General features: G+C 34.7%; 1 protein-coding gene across 20 annotated transcripts in view; it reads left to right on the forward strand.

Moving 5' to 3' along the window:
* The window catches only part of ERBIN (erbb2 interacting protein), a 151,116-nt gene that overhangs the window by 117,123 nt on the left and 10,773 nt on the right, over positions 1–23,220 (forward strand). For 7 of the 20 annotated variants that reach the window (XM_078004796.1, XM_078004787.1, XM_078004790.1 and 4 more), the window contains 6 exons: positions 3,361–3,482; positions 4,425–4,598; positions 6,566–6,751; positions 8,836–8,950; positions 10,586–10,769; positions 13,169–14,711. In XM_078004796.1, coding sequence (XP_077860922.1) covers positions 3,361–3,482; positions 4,425–4,598; positions 6,566–6,751; positions 8,836–8,950; positions 10,586–10,769; positions 13,169–14,711 — 2,324 coding nt within the window. Of the gene's footprint in view, positions 1–3,360; positions 3,483–4,424; positions 4,599–6,565; positions 6,752–8,835; positions 8,951–10,585; positions 10,770–13,168; positions 14,712–22,486; positions 22,631–23,220 lie in introns of all 20 variants that reach the window. The other 13 variants (XM_078004794.1, XM_078004783.1, XM_015140140.3 and 10 more) reach the window with 3 other exon arrangements.

Genomic DNA, 23,220 nt, shown 5'->3' on the forward strand with positions numbered 1-23,220 from the left:
GGAATATAAGTTAAATAAGTTTTTATTCCATTTCAGTAATTCAAAGCTAAACCTGCTATAGCAATGTAAAAATAATAGCCAATTTGAGTCAGACACGATGCTAAGCACTTTATATATCCATAACTTCTCATCTTTACAATCTTCCAAAATAGATGCTGTTATCATTAGTTGCCTCTCCCAAAGCTTAAAATATTTATCTGACCCTTTATAGAAAAAGTTACTCATTCTGCCTCTAAACTGTCAGAATCATAGGTATATTCGTGCCTTGATTTCTTCTCATACTGATTTCTACTTTAATGATTCAAATCTACCTTGCCTTCTTTTTCTATTCTATCATTGTAATTTATTCCCTTCCTGTTTAATTTGAAAAGAGATCACAATTCAGGTAAAACATTTATTTCTGATAGGAAGAATAGAAGTAGCAAAATCTTGCCACTACTAATTTTTGATTTTGAGATTTGTTTGAAGAGTTTCTAATAGAAAAGTTTGAAATACAGTATCAATTATGATATTCTGGGTCCTCTTAGAGTTCATTTGTCTCCTAAAGTGTCTCATGGATATTATACACAGAGTACTAAACAAGGTGAATGAATTTCCTTTCAACTATAAGAAAGGCTTTTGTCTTTATCCTAGTGCCTCCAAGAAATAGATGAGTCAAAAAATATTACGTATTTGTGTTTGGGTTTTATACCAATTTGAGAGAAGTAGACACTGTTCACAATTAATTCTGTTTTTCATCCCACCTTTGTGACAGGTATTGTGCTAGAGCTAAGTAAAGGCAAAAATTCTTGCCTTCAAGATTCTGAAGGTGGGAAGATTTAAAAAAAGAAGAAGGAAAAAAGAAAGATTCTAAAGGTAGATAGTGATGAATAAATGTGCAAGAGTAGGGGTGAGATCTTGGGCCTAGGTAGAGGAATCAGTCTTAATCAGAGAGAAAAGGAAGTATGCCTTCTTGTAACAATACATTTGTAGCTAAGAAAGCAGGATATTAGTGGAAATATGAGTCTGAGGGTTTTTATTGCATTTGTTTTTTTTTTTTTTGAGACGGAGTCTGGCTCTGTTGCCCAGGCTGGAGTGCAATGGCCGGATCTCAGCTCACTGCAAGCTCCGCCTCCGGGGTTTACGCCATTCTCCTGCCTCAGCCTCCCAAGTAGCTGGGACTACAGGCGCCCACCACATCGCCTGGCTAGTTTTTTGTATTTTTTTTGAGTAGAGACGGGGTTTCACCGTGTTAGCCAGGATGGTCTCGATCTCCTGACCTTGTGATCCGCCCATCTCGGCCTCCCAAAGTGCTGGGATTACAGGCTTGAGCCACCGCGCCCGGCCGCATTTCTTTTTACAATGAAGTGGAAGTTGCCTCTGGAAGTTGGGGTAAGGGCATTTCAGGGAAGTCGTAGTAATTAATGTATCATAAAATCTAAGCTTAATAGAGAAGGAAGTAAAACCTAGAGTGATTTTACAAGGAGCAAAAGAAAGGTAGTTAAGGAACTGAAAGTTTACCAGCAGTAATAAGGAATTGAGTGATTTGGAAGAACAGGCGTCGTGGTCAAAGAGGTGGAAAAGTCCTGAATATGACTGTGGTTGTGAATCATTTAGCTGATATGCATAGGGACATTGGGATTGAGGACATCAAGGAATATAAAGTTGTAGTGTTGAGGTGGTGGGCTTATCATCCCATATTGACATCATTCAGGATATTAGCAGGTCTTAGGTGGAGAGAAAAATCTGTAGCCAAAATACTAGAGTCCTCAGTAAGTCTATACCTGGGTGATCAGTTTGAGTAGCCTCTAGAATGGATAGAAAGTGATACTATCTGATGTCCTGAATCTTCAAAGATGTGAGATTTATAAAAAAGAGTAGAAAGTGTGAGTGACCAGAATTTGACAAGAATGAGAAGCATGGTAAAAGTTAACTTACCTTGGGCTTCTGAATAAGTTCTGGTGTAAAATTGCTTTAGACACACTAATTGGAATCTCTGGGCCAAGCTGGTGATTGAAATTACAAGGGAGAGGGAATTATATGAGTTAAAAAATAGACTTTGTTGGAAACTGCTGGGCTGTCCTTGCCTTTCCAATGATACCACAAAAGTATGTCAATAGGAATTTGAATCACATTCCACATTTGTTTTGAACGAAAACAAATACATTACTTCATTGAGTATGTGTTAAGCAATTAAAAAAAGCAATTATAAGGAAAAAAAAAATCTTGAATGGAGTAATGAAAACAAAGAAGAGGCTAAATTAAAGAATTTCATTCCCATTGGTAAGACTTGGTTTCATGACATCCTTAGTTGGGATATGAGATTTTAAAAGGTTAAGCAAGCCCCAAATAAAGGCTTAATAAAAATGATAATTAGAAGTTTTTGTATTATGTTATTTTTGTGGAAATATTCTAATTGACTATATTTGGGTATTCCAGGATTTTCTGGGGTTCTTTAAAGCTCATTTTGGATACTCGTAATCTCTGTTTTGAGTAGGGGATAATCATTTTCTTTTAATGGGCAAAAAAATTGCGATTTTATTTTGTATTGCACAACTTCTATGGAATGATATATAATAGCTGAATGAATTAATTTTTAAGCCTTATGTATTTTTTAGATGCCTAATAATAACAAAAAACTGAGAGTTGTTAAATCTTTGCTTTTGATGTTACAGGTTGAGTATCTCTTATCCAAAATGCTTGAGACCAGAAGTGTTTCAGGTTTTGATTTTTTTTTGACTTTGGAATATTTGCAGAATTCATATCAGTTGAACCTCTCTAACCCAAAATTCAAACTGTGCCAAAATCCAAACGTTTTGGAGTGCTGACACAATGCTCAAAGGAAATGCTCATTAGAGTTTTTTACATCTTGGATTTTTTGGATTAGGGATGTTCACCCTATATATCTGATAGAATATATAAGTGTTGGGTTTACCTTAAAATTTCCATTTTTTTACATTTTGATATAGAAAATATATTGTAAGAACTTTACTTAGTATATAATCCATGTTATGTATAATTTTTAATACAGTGTTGAAATTGCATTTCTACCATAGCACCTTTTAGAGCACTGCCCAAAACCATATATCTGTGGTGTTTTCATTGGTAGATTCTCTTCAGGAACCCTTCTGGTAAAAAAACAAGACGAATCAGCTTCAGGGAAGAAAGGAATATGTGATTGACATTATAAAGAAATCTTACATAGACATTATCCAGAATCAGCCTATGCATTAGGATTTCTAATTTCTTGCATTGACCATTCTTAACTATTTTAGACTTATTGTAATGAACATAACTCGTACAGAAATTATGAGCAAGTGATAGTTTTCCATAATTACAGTAAAATATAGTAGGTTTTTATTTGTTTCTTATTTTCTCTAGTTATGTTTATATCAGATAATGAAAGTTTTAACCCTTCCTTGTGGGAGGAACAGAGGAAACAGCGGGCTCAAGTTGCATTTGAATGTGATGAAGACAAAGATGAAAGGGAGGCACCTCCCAGGGTGAGTCTGTTCTTTATTCTTTAAAATTTGAAACAAGTCTGCTGTTATTAAAGTTGGTACTATATATACTATGATGTTTGGGGATATAAAAAAGTATTGGATTTATTCCTTGTCCTCAAGTTACTTGAAGTGTTATTGATTCCAAATATTCAGACATGAAAGAATGTGGGAACAATATAAAACTGTGTGATTTAAAACTAAATTTCATAGTATATATAACTATAAGAGGAAAACGTTATTATAGGCTAGAGAAGTGGACTAACACTTTATTTCAAATTAGTGCCCTTTATGTTTAACTTCAGTTTAGCTGACTTCCCCCCACCATATTTGTAATGATGATTTTCTCCGCCTTCCCTTTCTTTAATGATTTATTTTTATACATCTTAGAGATAAAGAACTCTTTGTTATGAACATTTTGTTTCTTTATGGAATTGAAAACATATCACAGTGATAGGAGTAGTAAATACATATTTTTGAGTTACTTATGAATGTAATTATTTGCCCCTTATACAAACTTAGCTGAATCTCAGAAAATGACAGGCTGACCTTGGAAAAATATGGCTCTTGGTATGTGAGACATAAATCTATGAATATCTGAATTTTATATATACGTAGATGAATATCTAGCTGAAAAATGTGTATCTGTTTCAAAGCTAAGTGGCACAATTTTTGGCAATATTCATACTGTATGTCTCTAAATGGAAATATTTGAGTCTGATAAAATTTTTAAAACATTGAAATTTACTGTGAAGTCTTACTATTTTGTTATAAAACCATATTTTTATTAAGCCTAAAATGCCTTCAAAGTCTATCATCTGTCTTCACAGTTATCTCTATGAGCTTAATATCTAATGTAATTCAGATGGATTGTAGGTTAAATTTTGTTTGAGATTGACATTAGAAATATTTGTACTTCATATTTCACTTATTTTATTTCTCTAGGAGGGAAATTTAAAAAGATATCCAACACCATATCCAGATGAGCTTAAGAATATGGTCAAAACCGTTCAAACCATTGTACATAGATTAAAAGATGAAGAGACCAATGAAGACTCTGGAAGAGATCTGAAACCACATGAAGACCAACAAGATACAAATAAAGATGTGGGTGTGAAGGTTAGAAAATTCAAAAGGATTAACCAAAGCCTATTTCAAGTTCTTATTTTTAAATGGCAGTTGATATAGTGACCCTTTTCACGTACTCTAAATGTTCAGTTAGGCACCACAGAATGGTATTTCAGTCAACATGCTCACATACGTACGATGGTGGTCCTGTAAGAGTATAAGGGGCCGGACGCAGTGGCTCACGCCTGTAATCCCAGCACTTTGGGACGCCAAGGCAGGCAGATCACTTGAGGTCAGGAGTTTGAGACCAGCCTGGCCAACATGGTAAAACCGCATCTCAACTAAAAGTACAAAAATTAGCTGGACGTGGTGGTGGGCACCTGTAATCCCAGCTACTTAGGAGGCTGAGGCAGGAGAATCGCTTGAACCATGAGGCAGGGGTTGCAGTGAGCTGAGATCGCACCACTGTGCTCCAGTCTGAGTAACAGAGCAACACTCTGTCTCAAAAACAAAAAATAAGAATATAAGGGAGATGGCTGGCCATGGGGGCTCACCCCTGTAATCCCAGCACTTTGGGAGACTTGAGGTGGGATGGTTGCTTACACCCAGGAGTTTGAGACCAGCCTGATGAACATGGTGAGACTGTTTCTACAGAAAGTTAAAAAAAAAAATGCTGTGCTTGGTGATGTGTGCCTGTTGTCCTAGCTATTTGGGAGGCTTAGGCAGGAGGATCACTGGAGGCCAGGAGTTCAAGACCAGCGTGGGCAACATAGCAAGACAACCTGTCTCTACAAAAAATTTAAAAATTAACTGGGCATGGTGGCATGCTCCTGTAGTCCTAGCTACTTGGGAGACTTGAGGTGAGAGGATCCCTTGAGCCTAGGAATTCAGGGCTGCAGTGAGCTGTGATCATGCCACAGCACTCCAGCATGGGTGACAGAGCGAGACACTGTCTCAAAAAAAGAAAAAACATACAATGGAGCTGAAACACTCCTATTGCCTAATGACATCATAACACAACTTTTCTATATTCAGATATGTTTGCATACACACATACTTTCTATTGTGTCAGAATTGCCTATAGTGTTCAGTACAGTAACATGTTATACAGGTTTGTAGCCTCGGGGCCATAGGCTATATAACGTATAACCTATTTGTATAGTAAGCTATACCATCTAGGTTTGTGTAAGTATACTCTATGATGTTCACAGAGTAAAAAAAATCACCTAACAAATTTCTCCAAACATATCACTGTTGTAAAGTGCCACATGACTGCACTTGCCAGTTTAAGGTTTTGTTCTTAGCTACCTGAACTGGGAAACTGTAATAATCAGTGAAGTCCATAATTACTGTCGTTACCACTCTCTGGCTATAGAATGTCCAATTGGCAGTGTAGCGTCAGCGTAACCTTTAAAAAAATCATTGTCTGAACAAAGAACATAATGAATGCCAGAAAAATTATTATGATGAAAATTTTTTTCCCCCAGTAATATTGATCCATTTTGCCCCATTCTCATTTTAAATGTAATTGCAATGACAGACAGTTGGCATTCATTTCCTTGGGATGTTTCAGAAACTTTCACAAATTCCTAAATGGTATATTCCTTTAGGACTTTGCCACACACACATTATTGTATCACAGAAACAAAAGTTTTACATGTCATTAGAGTTACTATTCAGTCCACAATGAGCGGAAAACAATTTTAACCATCCGGAGTTGAGTATGCTGAGCTAAGTGACTCAGTTGTCCACACTTACAAGCCTTGCAGTTTCTAAGAGGAAAGTAACCTTGGCTCACTTTTAAATTTTAATGTGGCTCATGGATCTTTGGGGGCCACGTGATCCTAAAATGAGCATTTTATCTGTGAGTGTCACAGGTTTCTATGTTTAAAGTTTTCGTGTTTGAGATTAGTCCCAGAATTGGAAGTTGGCAAATTGCTTACAAATTTTTATCTGAACCTTTAAAATACATATAAAACTTAAAAGAATATGAGCTCTTTATATTTTCTTTTACTTAGACCTCAGAAAGTACTACTACAGTAAAAAGCAAAGTTGATGAAAGAGAAAAATATATGATAGGAAACTCTATACAGAAGATCAATGAACCTGAAGCTGAGATTAGTCCTGGGAGTTTACCAGTGACTGCAAATATGAAAGCCTCTGAGGACTTGAAGCATATTGTTAACCATGATGATGTTTTTGAGGTATGATTTTATGATTATTTTGGAGCAATCATAAGAACTTTCAATTTAATATTTTATTGTTGCTAAAGACCTGATATTGATTGTAGAAAGTATATTAATGCATTCATCATTGAGAAATTTCATATCTGCAAAAATATCACTCATTTGTCACTTTAAACTTACAAATTATTATGCCCTTTGTATTCAGATGTTTATGTGAATTAGATTATAGGTAGTCGAGGCTACTGTAAAATACATAATTGCTTTTATTTCTGTAGCTTAAAAATGAAAAGACTACTATAAGCATACCCAGTTATTTAACTTATTTATGCATTTATCCTTGAATGTGAAAGGTTTTTTGGTTGAATGTCTGAGACAGTTTTAGATGTGGAGTTTCTTCTAGTGGATCAATAAGACCTGGAACTTTTTTTTTTAAACAGCTTTATGTGAGATACAACTCACATACCATACAAATCACTCATTTAAAGTATTCAATTCAGTGGCTTTTAGTATATTTACCAAATTGTGCAGCCATTACTACACAATCACTTTTAGAACATATTTCTCACCCCAGAAAGAAATCCCCTACTCCTTACCTGTTACTCCTCACTCTTTATCCCCTTCAGCGCTAGGCAACCAAAAATCTACTTTATATGCCGCTATAAATTTGCCTATTCTTGACATTTCATTTAAGTGGAATCACACAATATGTGGTCTTTTGTGCCTGGTTTGTTTCACTTAGCATAATGTGTTTGTTTATCTATGTTATAGCATATATCAACACAGCATCCATTTTTATGACTGAATAATATTACATTGTGTATATCCACCCTTTGTTTATCCATTCTTCAATTAATGGACATTTGAATTATTTCCACTTCTTGGCTGTAATGAGTAAGTCTGCAGTGAATTTTTGTGTACAGGTTTTTGTGTGGATATATATTTTCATGAATAAAAAATGATTGCACCATTTTATATTCCCTTCATACGCTGCTAATGGTAATGTAAAATAGTGAAGCTGTAACTTTTTAATATGAATATCTGAAGTGTTTCTGATTTATAGCTGCATTGTTCACTGCAGTGTATACTAGCTACAAGTGGCTATTTAAGTTAAGACATCTTCATCCCTAAAATTTCAAAGTGCATTCAAGCACACCATCTCTTTTCCTGGTTATCCGTGAGCTGTCATTTACAACAGGAATAATTTTTTTTTAAAAAAAAGATGGTTAATATCACTCAATACACTGTGGTATGTACTGAAGCTAATGTAACATAGGCTGTGAAAAAATTATTAGGTTTGTTACAGTGAACTTATGACTCATTTAGTGTAATTTTTATGTGTAAGGCACTGTGTTTGGAGGTAAGGTGGCAGAATGGATAAGTGGATATAGGGATTTAAATGAATGCAAGCGCATATAATTAAGGATACACTGTGCTAAGTGTGTTAAAAAAGTACTAAGTGTTGCAAAAATTTAGAAGGAAGATTTATGGCTGCCTTAAGGAGAAGGGGGCATTTCACCTGTGTTTTGGAAGATTTTAATTCACAGATACAGGAGAATGGAATGAAAGGGGAAGGAATTATGAGAGCAAAAGAATGGCATTTGGAACACATGGAAAATAACATTTTACGTTACTGAATGAGTCAGAGGCAATATTATGAAATAAGATCGGTAGAGTAGATAGGGCCCTGATTACAGGGCTCTGAAAAGCCAAGCTAAGAAGTCTGGACTTAATGTTCTGTTGTCTTGAGGAGCCACTAAAGGCTTTTAATAGAGTGTTACTCTAATTCATAGAGCTATATATGGTTGAAAGTTATTATAGTTGTGAGAATATTATAGCAGATGCAGCACGTGAATATCTCAGTATAAAAAAGGGAATAGAGGGAGCAGTATCCTAATGTTTGATTAGGATAATGATGCCATGAAAAGGATAGAGGTGCAAATTGTACAAACAGGCTCGGAAGGACTAGTTGTGTTTTATTGCAATATCTTGAAAAGGTTTAATATATGTTTATAATATTTGTTTTCCCTTTAAAGTCTTATGACTTAATATTTATTTGAAGAAACAAAAATTTAATTTTTATCCCCCTCCCCGCTTTTTACTAGGAATCTGAAGAACTTTCTTCTGATGAAGAGATGAAAATGGCGGAGATGCGACCACCGTTAATTGAAACCTCTATTAACCAGCCAAAAGTTGTAGCACTTAGTAATAACAAAAAAGGTTAGATGTTGAAGGAAAGTACTAAGAGTAGAAATTGCCTCAATAAATTTATAAATTTTTTTGGAATAAATTTCATTCAATATTATGTTATTTGAAACATTTTAGAAACAAATTTTTAAGCTTGGCTTTCTGAAAGGTTCTCTTTCCCTCTCTCTCATTTTTAGTGAAAGGCCTTGATAGTCTTTTCTTTCTCCTCATGCAAATTTACTTATAAAGGATGGACTTACCGACACATAAGCCTGGATTGTAATTTCATATCTGCCACTTACCTGCTGTGTGAGCCTTGAGTTAATTTTATCCATGTGTACATATCTGATTTGACATACAATGAGGCTAATGAACAATTTTGCATCAAATAGGCTAGATAATATATCTTTCAGCACAGTACCTTATTTTTATTCATTCTATCGCAAAACATTTTTTACACGCTGTCCAACCTCTGCCAGCCATTCTTTCATATAAGACAATCTTAGACTCTTAGAGATCTTGAAGGGTATCTATCCCTTCCCTTACCCCTCCCCTTCAGCACCTGAGTATCTTTACATCATCATCCTCAAATGTTTAGCCGTTTGTCTTTATGGCATCGATGATACTTATTATCAAGGTGGCCCTTGGATAGCTTGGGTTCATAATACTTGTAGTAGTGATACCTAAAATTTGTTGAGCACTAATTGCTTAGTTACTGTGCTAAATATTTTACGTGTTATTATCTAATTGTCACAATAGCCCCCATGATGAGGAGGAAGTGGAATGTATATAAGAAGGAACCTAACAACCATCTATTTTAACGGTTAAGAGCTCAAAACCTAAATACACTGAGATCAAACTTAGAGTCCCATTTGCTACTGTTAACTGTAAATACAATCCGGACTACTTGAGCTGTGCTCCTAAGATCTCAGAACATCAAAGATATCCTTAATTCATATAATCTTCTATGGATATGTCTATATACACTATTTCCATGATTTGGCTAGAATTGAGTTAGTTAAAAAAACAACCTTTTAGCACTACTTTGAAAAAATACTACTTTTTATACTACCCATTATGGAATATGAACACTTGTCTGTTTCTGTTCATATAATTGCTACACACACAACCACCTCACATATTGAGAGTTTACCATTCATAAACAAGTCTATGAAACGTTTTAAAAACATTAAGGAAGAGCTGACCTTTGAAAATTCCTTGATTTGTTTGGTAATTATATGTTTGTAGATTGACTGAATTGCTTATTTTTATTAGAGTGGACGGGGAAAAAATTCCATATATGTATGAAATAATTTCTTGCCCAGATAAGTTCAAAAAGGTTGTAAATTATATTTTCATCATCAGTTTTTCCAATTGTAAATGGGTGAAAAGCATATTCACTGAAATTAACTGACCTTAGAAAGCAGTACATAATAATATCACCTTGTCAGTAACTAAATCAAATTCTTAGTAACCCCAACATTGGTTACTTTTTAAAAAATTATATCACCATCTAAAAATTTAGTCTTTGTATTAGGACTGAATTTTTGGGGTGCTTCCGATTTTCTTAAGAACCAGGACGGTATAATTGCCATTTGTCATCACTGAAAAACATTTCACACAATTCTGGGGGAATTTATCATTGATATTAAATTTGTTTTGTTTCAGATGATACAAAGGAAACAGATTCTTTATCAGATGAAGTTACACACAATAGCAATCAGAATAACAGCAATTGTTCTTCTCCATCTCGGATGTCTGATTCAGTTTCTCTTAATACTGATAGTAGTCAGGACACCTCACTCTGCTCTCCAGTGAAACAAACTCATATTGATACTAATTCCAAAATCAGGTATGTGAACATCTTTTACAGTTTTTCATTTATACAATAAATAGAAGTAGTAAGGCAGATAACGAATATATAAACATATAGGGTTTAATAAATACTATAGAAGTGGTTCCAGCAATATGTTTTCTTTCCCCATTTCTATTGCTGATTTTCTATTTAGTTTTTATACATTTCCATCTTAAATTAGATTTTCAAATGGGGAAGAATAGACTAGATTCTCAATATCCTGGTTAAAAAGTTGAATATTTATATATTTTTAGATATGGCAACATAAACATATTTGAGGTAATATAAATTGAAAGGAGTATTTTTATAGTTAGAAATGCAGAATCATTTTGGGGGCTGCCATTAAAGGATTCATTCAAATACTCTTGACTGGTGGTGTATATTTGGCTTAGGCTTAATTTTGTAGGAGACACTCACTGAGAGAGATAAATGTTAATTTGTATAGCCTGGAATTTAGCTGAAGTCTAAAACACATTTTATTATTTAGGCTCTTGAGAAATTGGTTGTCTATAATGTTGGCAGTGGGTTTGAAAAGAAAAAAATAAATTTGGTTATCAGAGTAAGGCCCTGCCATTCTACCATAGTGTTATTCTATCAGCTAAACTCTGTTTGTTAGAAAGATGGGCTGGATGTGGTGGCTTAAACCTGTACACTTCGGGAGGCTGAAGCAGGTGGATAGCTTGAGTCCAGGAGTTCAAGACCAGCCTGGGCAACATGGTGAAACCCCATCTCTACCAAAAAAAGTACAAAAGTTGGCCATGTGTGGTGGCATGTGCCTGTAGTCCCAGGTACCTGGGAGGCTGAGTTGGGAGGATCACTTGAGCCTAGGAGGCGGAAGTTGCAGTGAGCTGCGATCACACCACCACACTCCAGCTTGGGTGACAGAGCTAGACCGTGTCTCAAAAAAAAAAAAGAGAGATTGGGGTTGGCTGGATGTGGTAGAATACCTGTAATCCCAGCAATTTTTGAGACTAAGACTATAGATTGCTTGAGTCCAGGAGTTCAAGACCAGCTTGGGCAACATGGTGAAACCATGTCTCTACAAAAAAATTAGCCAGGTATGTTGGCACATGCCTGTAGTCCCAGCTACTCAGGAGGCCAAGGTGGGAGGTTCTGTAGCCTGGGAGGTTTAGGCTGCAGCAAGTCATGATCAGGCTACTGCACTCCAGCATGGGTGACAGAATTGAGACCCTGTCTCAAAAAAAAAAAAAATGGGGTTACTTGGGGTTACTACTAAACCAAAAGCTTAATGTATGGATATTTTTAACAGTCATTTAGAGTTGTTCTTAAATTTCAGGCGTATTTAAGTAAAATTTGTATATTAACATGTATTGTTGGAAAAGGGATATGAATTTTATGCCTGAAAATGAGTTAAGGTATTGTGTAATTACAATCAATCATTTATTTCTATTCTTTGAATTTGAGGCTATGAGCTACTGTTTAAAATACTAATTTTTATAACCTCCTAGATATTATCGTATTAATTTGTTGAATAATAAAATTTTTTTTATTGTTGGGAAAGTGGTATATTTTCTAAATCCTGCTTTTAATATAATGAATAAAGCCTAAGCAAGGAATACAGCAACACCTTTTTGTGCTGTGTTTCTAGTAATGAAAGTTTTCTTTTTTGTAATGGGAAGACCCAGTATTAGGGAATTTTTGTGGAAACATAACTTGAATATGTATTCAAGAGGACACAAATACTTTATACCACCAGGTAAAAATAAAATATTTTCTATAATTTTGGAGTGACACTTTTAAAAGTATTTGCCAAATACAGCTAGCTACTTAGAAGAGTGATTAGACTTCATGTATCTTTTTATGCCTTTTACATATTTGATATAATACTTTGGACAATTATTCAGTTCTTGGCTTTGTACAGTTTTCTTACCTGTATATTTGAATGTAATAACAGCTGTGTACTTCGTTAACTGTGGTTAATTTGGTTAATAATGTAAGGCTTCAAAATTAACTGTAAAAATGTCCTGTGCGCTTTACTCCACTATTCATGTTACTAGTTTTCTTTCCATATATTTGCCCTCTTTCAAGCATTTTGTTTTTTTAGCATATTCATGAAAAGATGCAGCAGATTAAAAATTCTAATTTTATTCATAGTTCAGCCCTTTGAATTTTGTGACAAATTAGATTGAGCATATTGATGAAAATTAATCTTGGTTTTATCTATAACTTAATTGTATTACTTGTCTGCAACTGAATATAAAGCTCTTTTAAGATAATATTTTTAAATTACATACTTGATAATAAATGCCTTTTGTCTTTGACTTAATTTATTAAGTTTTTTAACTTGTCTACCTACGCAATTTATTTATTAATGTTCCCTGTTACTAAGAAAGTTTGGCTTTATTATGTTTTTCATAAAATTATCTTTATTTTAGGCAAGAAGATGAAAATTTTAACAGCCTTTTACAAAATGGAGATATTTTAAACAATTCAACAGAGGAAAAGTTCAAAGCTCATGATAAAAAAGATTTTAACTTACCTGAATATGATTTGAATATCGAAGAGCGATTAGTTCTAATTGAGAAAAGTGTTGACTCAACAGCCACAGCTGATGACACTCACAAATTAGATCACATCAATATGAATCTTAATAAGCTTATAACTAATGATACGTTTCAACCAGAGATGGAAAGATCAAAACCACAGGATATCATGCTTGGAACAAGCTTTTTAAGCATTAATTCTAAAGAGGAAACTGAGCACTTGGAAAATGGAAACAAGTATCCTAATTTGGAATCTGTAAATAAGGTAAATGGACATTCTGAGGAAACTTCACAGTCTCCTAATAGGACTGAACCACATGACAGTGATTGTTCTGTTGACTTAGGTATTTCCAAAAGCACTGAAGATCTCTCCCCTCAGAAAAGTGGTCCAGTTGGATCTGTTGTGAAATCTCATAGCATAACTAATATGGAGATTGGAGGGCTAAAAATCTATGATATTCTTAGTGGTAATGGACCTCAGCAACCAAGTACAACCGTTAAAATCACATCTACTGTCGATGGAAAAAATATAGTCAGGAGCAAGTCTGCCACACTGTTGTATGATCAACCATTGCAGGTATTTACTGGTTCTTCTTCATCTTCTGATTTAATATCAGGAACAAAGGCAATTTTCAAGTTCGATTCAAATCATAATCCCGAAGAACCAAATATAATAAGAGGTCCCACAAGTGGCCCACAATCTACACCTCAAATATATGGTCCTCCACAGTATAATATCCAATACAGTAGCAATGCTGCAGTCAAAGACACCTTGTGGCACTCCAAACAAAATCCCCAAATAGATCATGCCAGTTTTCCTCCTCAGCGCCTTCCTAGATCAGAGAGCACAGAAAATCAAAGTTATGCTAAACATTCTGCCAATCTGAATTTCTCTAATCATAACAATGTTCGAGCTAATACTGCATACCATTTACATCAGAGACTTGGCCCAGCGAGACATGGGGAAATGTGGGCCATCTCACCAAACGACCGACTTATTCCTGCAGTAACTCGAAGTACAATTCAGCGACAAAGTAGTGTGTCCTCCACAGCCTCTGTAAATCTTGGTGATCCAGGTTCTACCAGGCGGGCCCAGATTCCTGAAGGAGATTATTTATCATACAGAGAGTTCCACTCAGTGGGAAGAACTCCTCAAATGATGCCAGGATCACAGAGACCTCTTTCTGCACGAACATACAGCATAGATGGTCCAAATGCATCAAGACCTCAGAGTGCTCGACCCTCTGTTAATGAAATACCAGAGAGAACTATGTCAGTTAGTGATTTCAATTATTCACGGACTAGTCCTTCAAAAAGACCAAATGCAAGGGTTGGTTCTGAGCATTCTTTATTAGATCCTCCAGGAAAAAGTAAAGTTCCTCATGACTGGAGAGAACAAGTACTTCGACATATTGAAGCCAAAAAGTTAGAAAAGGTAATTGAACGTGAGTTTTTCATTCTTTTCTTTATGAACTTAATTATTTTCCTTAATTGGCACTCTTTGTTTTCTAAACAAGATGAAACAAGAGTCTCTGAATTACTGATTATCTCTTTATATTCTAGGTGTTTTTCTCTGGTACTGGGAATAGAGTTCCAAATTTAAACTCAGCCAGGACAATTGGGATGATAATGTGTGTTTCTATCCTCTCCTTTACTCCCCACTATTTCTAACAAAAATATTAATTTTATATGTTTATGTGTCTGTCTCTTTGAGATTGTGCACATATACTAAAAATAATACATGTATCTCTGTTTAGCATTTTCTGAACTTTGCTATTAATAATTGTTGATTATCTAAATATAAAAAAGTTTACTATATAGTTAACAGAATAACAAAAATGTATTGCATATGTAAATATTTCATCTAATATTTTTTCCCCAGTCCACAGTATATGAACTAACATTGTCACTGACACAGATGGCTTCTGGCATGGCGTTTATTCTTAACTTTTCTGAATTTCTGCATTTCTGACCTACTTAAACTCAGTTAAGTGTTTCTGTGGCTCTAGTGTGGCTTTGCAGTAGTTGCTTAAATAACTGATGCTCATGTTCAATTTATAATTTTATGTGTAGATGTTCGTCTTTTGAAAGGAGTTAAAAATGTAAATATATATCCTTGTAAAACCAATATGAGTACCATAGTCATGTGGCCCAAGTGTACAAGACATGATCTTTCTTTAAGATTTGACTTTATGTTTACTCACTAGATTTTACGCAAGCATTATCTTTCTTTCTTTATTAAATATAAATGTGTTCTTAAACACAGGTGAACATACAACTTCAATTAGCCATTTTTTAAAATTCCTTAAGTAAAATTTTCAGAAATGCCTAAAATATATGATTAGTACCTCTTATCAGTTTACATGAAATCTCAGCCTATAATTGTTCTTTTTAGTGCAGTCCTCAACTTTATATAAACTTGAAATAGGTAAACATCCACAAGCATTAGGCTACTTCATTCTCATCTATCCATTTTATTTCATCTAGTAACCCTGTACACACTGTTGAGGCTATTTGAACTTTTGTGCTTTTTCTAAGGCACTTGGAAATGTCTTAAGCAGAAGAGTAACATAGGTGTGTTTTATAAATAAATTTCTGGTGACGTTGTGAAACTAGATTTTAGGGGAAGAGGCTGTAGTCAAAGAGATTGAGTTGTGATGCCATTTAGTAATCTAGATAAGAAATGAAATGTGAAGTGTTATCAGTGCAGTTAAGACAAACGAGTTCAAGAGAGAGTTCTGAAATAGACTTTTAACAAGTTTACTTCTGATTGAATATTCCTATAATCAATCAGAAAGGAAAAGGGATAAAGCTTGAGATTGTGCCTTGAATAACTGGTTGTTGGCAATGTCTAGCTATTACTGGACACAGAGGAGGATTGGGAGATTTGGAAGATGAGATGAGTTTGGTTTTTCTGTTCTGTGTAGTTTACATCTTATATGGCTGTTCTCCTACTCCTGTCTGACAGAGATATACCTGGATTTTAGTACATAAGAAGCAAGTAGTAACTATCTCATTGTTCAGTATGCCACTCTGCTTTTTTTTAATTGCCTAAAATATTTACATATTTTGAAATTCACGGTACAGGTTCTTGAAGAGTATATGACACTAGTTTCCTAGTTGTTTCCACTAGTTATTTAGAGGTGTGAATTAGTTGATTGAAACTAAAGAGAAGCCTTGTAAGAAAAGAAACAGGGCAAACTGTGAACACAAATCTGCAGCTGATGACTCCATTTTCAATGATATCATACTTTGAAGTTACATGGGGTGCTTCTCTCATCATATGCTTGCCCAGACTCCTGCCTTTCGGACCACTGGTTGACTACACTGTAGTATCTTCTAGCTCATCAGTTGGGAAGCATTTCTAGCAAATACCAAAGTACATATCCTGCCATTACCATAGCTCTACTGCATTTCTTTTAGGGTATTTTATTCTCCGTGTCTCCCTTTCCCTTTCCCTTTCCCTTTCCCTTTCCCTTTCCCTTTCCCTTTCCCTTTCCTTTCCTTTCCTTGACGGAGTTTTGCTCTTGTTGCCCAGGCTGGAGTGCAGTGGCACCATCTCGGCTCACCGCAACCTCCACCTTCCAGGTTCAAGTGAATCTCCTGCCTCAGCCTCCCTAGTAGCTGGGATTACCGGCATGTGCCACCACGCCCAGCTAATTTTGTATTTTTAGTAGAGACAGGGTTTCTCCATGTTGGTCAGGCTGGTCTCGAACTCCTGACCTCAGTTGATCCGCTCGCCTTGGCCTCCCAAAGTGCTGGGATTACAGGCATGAGCCACCATGCCTGACTCCATGTCTTTCTTAAATGTATGCTGTGTTTGCCTGTTTCAGTTCTTAAAAAGTATTCACACGTGAGACTGTTTTTATCTAACATATGTGAAAGTTTTATCTTAAATGGATTCATGTTTGATAAACCACATTTTTAAAAGAATTTAAATTTTTAAAGAATTACTTTAAAAAAATTTTTTAAAGCATTTAGAGAGACATTTTAGTCTTAATAGTTCAGAATCCTAGCTCTGCTGCTCAGTTAGCTACTTGGACAAGTCACTTTGACTTTCCTTACCTTGGTTGATGTGTATATTAGGTGCAATAAAAGGAACTACTAGGATTGCTTAAAAATTAAATGGGTGAATACATGCAAAGCACTTAGAATGGTACCTGGCATATATAACTAAGTGCTAAATAAGTGTTTATTGCTATTATCTTCATCATCACCATCTTTTAAATATAAAGAAATTATCAGCTGATTAAAGTTATTTTTTAAAACAACAAAATATTGTGCAATAGGTTATTTTATGATGGTAAAATTATTTTTCTTAAAAATTTAAATGTAGTTCGTAATTTTAAAATATAAATAGATTCCTAAGGCCTTTTTAGAAAGTGAAGATAGTCTCTGTATGTTTAGCTTGCAAAAATTTGTTTTAAATACCTATTTATCAAGGATGATGATCTTGAATAATATTTCTGTTATATATACTTACCTGTCAGAAACAATACCAATAAAATGTCAATAGAGACATTTGTATTCATTCACACACTTACATACGTACATACATACATAAAACTAACAAAAATAGAAATTTCAATAGAAATTTGGTATTTCCTTCATGATTTCATTATTAGTCATCTCTTCTTCAGAAAATATAGTTCAGAAGATTATTTCATTGTTTAGGAAATAACTGGTTCAAAAGATGAAATGTGTTAATGTACTGCTAGTAATTATCTGTCAGTGAGATTTGGGGACTTTTTGATACATTTCTAAAATGTTTTCATTTTGAAAGATAAAATGGTAATGATAAATGCAAGAGTAATCGCAGAAGATGGGATTATTCAAGAAACAGTGCTTTTTGAAAAACTTACAATTTTGATAAATAGGATTAAGTTTAATAGATTAAGGTAAAAATTATATATGAAGAAGGAATTCTGAAAGCAGAGAGAGACAAGGAGTTCAACCTGGTTGAATTAAGGATTTATTTTGAGAACATTTGATATAAAGTATGGATATTAGAAAGTCATAATATATAAAGTTTATTTAGTACTTACAAAGTGCCAGAAACTACTATCACTGTACAGTTACCTTGCTGTACAAATGTTTCTCAATTTTCACATGAGTCTTTTGTGATATTTTTATTATCTCATTTTACCATAAGGAAATTTAGGCACAGAATAGTTAGGTAATTTTCCCAGGATGGTATGTGTTACGTAGTGGAGAGAAACAACTTTAAAAGCCCATCAGAAGAATTTCAAGTTGACACAATAAACAAGAGAGAGCCACTGTTATTTCCTGAGTAGATAGAGTACTTTAGGACATCTTAGGCAAAAGTGTTCAGGATGAATTGATAAGAAGTAGCTTAGGAAACAGTTTCAATAATTAAACAGCCAAATGAGAGATAGTTGATCTGGGATTTTGGCTCTCGTGGTGATGACTCTGAAAAACACTTAGGTCAAAATTACTTAGTTTTAGGAATTGAGAAAAAAGATTGAAGAGGTAGCCAGGGTTTCTGATTTGGGATATTTGGTTATCAACCTTAATTAATTAATTAATTAATTAATTTTAAAAAATAGAGACAGGGTCTCGCTGTGTTGCCCAGGCTGGTCTCAAACTCCAGACCTCAAGCAATCCTCTTGCTTCAGCCTCTCAGATAAGCAGTCCTCTCACTTCAGCCTCTCGAAGTGCTGGGATTACAGATGTGAGCCACCATGCCCTGCCAAATCAGTTTTTTTTTTTTTTTTAACGTTCTGGTAGTTAGGGAAATGAAGTCTTTAAAGCATTGTGGTATAATATAAAAGTTTGGCAAAAAAAAACTTAGTTGGTTTTGAAGATACTGAATTTGAATAACCAAACGTTTGTACCTAGATTTTACCTTTGTTCTTCCTTTAACCTAGGTAAGTGGTTTTCAACTTAACTATATAGGGTCTATAAATAAAACTGTACATTCTGAGTGATTTCAGAGATTTTCAGATTAATTTTGACCTCTGTGTGTGTGTGTGTGTGTTTTGCTTTGTATGTGAACCGACATGCATTTATTCATTATCCCATTTTTCAGTAAGGAAATTTAGGTGCAGATTAATTAATTTTCCCAGGATGATATATATGTTATGTGAAGGAGGGGGAACAACTTTAAAAGCTGGTCAGAAACATTTCAAGTTGACACAATAAATAAGGTGAAGCCACTGTTACTTCCTGAGCAGATATAGTACTTTAGGATTATTTTACTGAATAAAATTATTTTTAGGAGAATGGTGGTAGAATCACGTTAAACCACTCTCAGACAACTCGAAAGAACCACATCTAACATTATATAACCTAAAGTACTGAAATCACAAAGTAGTTGTGAGACTTGCAGAAATAAAGAGTTAATTTTCACTGGCAAATTACTCAATACTCTGCAAGTCTCAGTGTGGGGATGCTTTCTTTTCATATGTTCAAAACATTCTAAAATCTTATAATTTTGAAAATTGTCCCTGTTTTATTTATAGAAACTACTTTATGCTACATTCATGCTCTTATTCATTAGATGGTGTAATCAGAATGTATGGGCATTAGAAGCAGATTGAAAGTGCTACATAAATATATTACTAATTAACTACTTTAATAGCAGCAGGATTTAGACTCCAGACTTCAAAGCATTGATTCAAAGTGGTAGAAGATGATGGAGGATCTCCATTCACTCCCCTACACCCACCATCTTAATTCTAATGGCAAAGTAGACATGTAAAAATGTTTCCCTAGTGGCTTTCACAATGTCTGGCCTACCTCATGAGGTCAGTTCCCAAATTAAAATTTGCTACTTTACTCAGCTGAGAGTTAGTAATAACAGATAATCTATTGAAACTTAATTAGTTTTTAAACCTTTTAATAGTCACCCCTCTTACCTCCCACTGCCAAAAACAAAAACAAAAACAAAACAAACAAAAAAACCTACCTCGAATCCAAAGATGTAAAGTAGTAGATGTCACCTTAAAAATTTCAAAATTTACTTAATTAAACTAATAAGCAAAATTTGAAAAGGAATAAGAACTTTATATTTCAAAGGTGAATGGTTACTATCAGCATTTACTAACATTCCTTATGAGAACTCAGATATTAAGCATTCCAAACCATAATATGATTAACACAGCATGGTAAGTGTTAAGTTCACTTGTTATTATACAACTATCAGTATGTAATGAACAACATTGCCTGGGACATTATGCCTAGCATTTAATTGAGCACTGCACAATGTGTTGTGACAGGAAGCGGTTTTATGTGGATGTCTGCACAAACCTGAATTTAAAACCAGACCTGTTTTGAGCTTCAGCTTTATTCGTCAGTAAAATATTTACAGTAAGCTCATGTGTTTAGAGATGACAGAGAAGGCTTTGCTGCAAGATCTGTGTAAAGGGTTAATCAGGCCACTTGAGTCAATAACACATTAAAGCTCTCTGCACAGCCAATGTGTGTGTGTCTGTTATTTATGTATGTATGAATGATTTATTTTTTTATTCCAGTCAAATGTTTATGAAACCTCCGAATTGCTTCTGCTAAATCTTATCCTTGGTGAAATGGTTTGGGAAGATGCAGGTCTGGGCTATAAGTTTAGCTTTTATGTTAGAATTCACAGAATAACTGGAAGTGTACATGGTAATTTTATGGATCCTTTTCTTTCTGGAATCTTGTATTGTTTCTTGGCATCAGATGTCAACTTCAAATTTTGAGAAGGAATATATTTGCTAAGAGTAATACAGAAATGCTTGTTATGATATTTCTGTATTAATAATAAGCCATGCTCAAAATGTGGTTTCCCCAGTTAGACTGTTAAGCCCTCATCAGGGACATGACTAAAGGTACTCACATGAAAGAACAGCAGTTCATAAACAAGTGGAACAGTGGGAATCAGGCAGTGTGTTTATTGAGGGTACATCTTCAGGCAATTCTGGGATTAGCAATTAGGTATTCGTATGAACTCAGTTTGTGAGAGGATTCCATCAATGGCTCTTTAAATTTAGGCAGCAAAGGCCACCACTAACTCCTAAAATACAGTGATCTTTAATACGAGTTTATTTGAATGGGGAAAATTTGCCACACATTTTCTCGTTTTCTTCTTGTTGTAATTTTAGAGCAGCAGGAGCATTTTAAAAGTTATATTTGCCAGCCTGGGCAATATGGTGAGACCCTGTCTCCATTAAAAATAAAAAAAAATTAGCCAGGCACGGTGGTGCACACCTGTGGTCCCAGCTACTCAGGAGCCTGAGGCAGGAGGATGGCTTGAGCCCAGGAATTTGAAGCCAGCCTGGGTAACATAGCAAGACTCTTGTCTCTGTAAAAAATAAAAAGGGTATATCATGAGTTTGTGTATGTTAAAACTGTTCTGTAATGCAAGATATTTTTCTAAACATCTAAACATTTAGAAATTGAAATGTGGTTGGGCACAGTGGCTCACACCTGTAATCCCAGCAGTTTAGGAGGCTGAGGCAAAAGGATTGTTTGAAGGAAGGAGTTTGAGACCACCCTGGTCAAATGTTGTGAGACCTTGTCTCTACAAAAAAAATAATAATAACAACTAGTCAGGTGTGGTGTTGAGGACCTGTAGTTCTGTCTGCTCAGGAGGCAATATCATTTGAGCCCAGGAGTTTGAGGCTGCCATGAGCCAGGAGCATGCTATGGTACTCCAGACTGGGAGTCTACCTCTTAAAAAAAAAAAAAATTGAAATGGTATTTTTTGCAAATATATTTTGTGTTATGTATATTTAAACACTTTATTTAATACATTAGAATTTGCATAAAATGAAGTAGATCTCTAAAAATTCATTTGACTTAGAATTATTGGGTGTTGGTAAAATTTATCTTTATATAGATAAATTAATTTCTGTTCTGTGTATGACTTTAGATACACATACATCTGCATATGGCGTCAGTTCCTATTTTCTGACATAAAAGATGTGTTAGGAGTAAAGGAAATAGCATTCTAAAAGCAGTTATATGTCTGTACTTCCTTTGCTTAAACATGCGAATGGTTGTATTTACATGTAATTTGTGTATATGTATATGTTGTCATGTAAATACATGGTAAATGGTTCCAATTTCTTTCAGTGACTCTGAAAATTAGTGTTGCATGATACTTCTCTGGTTTTGGGGTTACTTGAAAATAAGTCTGCATATATAACATGTCTCGTGGATTTTGCATGCTACACTAATCTCTGTTAAATCTATCCCCTCTTTATTCAGAGCATGCTGTCAAGGTCCTTTAATTCCAATTTTACTGCTGTAAGCAGTTTTCACTATGGCAGCTCTAGGGATTTGCGTAGCAGCCAAGGCAGTCTTGCCTTGAGTGTTGCAGATGGAAGAGGTTCTGGTGGGCACATTTTTCGAGTGAGTACCTACACTAGACCAATACTTTTAGCTTGTAGAAGAGAAAACCCCAAATTTTAAGTGTTTTAATGTTTCCAGGAAAAAAATGTTTACTCTGGGCTAGAAGCCTTGATTTCCTCTGAGTTCTTCCATGGCTTAGTTCTAAACCTCTCTTCAAAGCTGATACAGTCATTATCTCTTGAGTTTCTTTGGTCATAAACTAATGATGTAGTCAGCAAAAGCAAAAAGCAGTGTACAATAGGAATAACTGAGAGTTTTTAAAAACTATTCTTTATAGTATTTTTTTCTCTTAATATTAAACTTTTCTGTTCCTAACTAAAGATTTTAAGGCTATGCTATATGTAATCCATAGACCTGTTACAGGGAAGAATAATTTTAACTCCAGTGATTGAGAATTGACTGAGAGAAAGCACTACCCTGAACTAAAGTTAATCATAATTCACTGAGCATGATTAGCTGTGAGACTGGAGAAATTGTGATAAGTATCAGTGAAAAGACAAAATACAAATCCTTTCTTACTCACATTTTACTAAACATTTCCTTAGTAGTGAAGAAGAAAGGTTTATCATTTTAACCAAAATTAAGTGTGG

This window comes from Macaca mulatta, chromosome 6 (assembly GCF_049350105.2).
Source record: "Macaca mulatta isolate MMU2019108-1 chromosome 6, T2T-MMU8v2.0, whole genome shotgun sequence".
Classification (NCBI taxonomy): Eukaryota; Metazoa; Chordata; class Mammalia; order Primates; family Cercopithecidae; genus Macaca; species Macaca mulatta.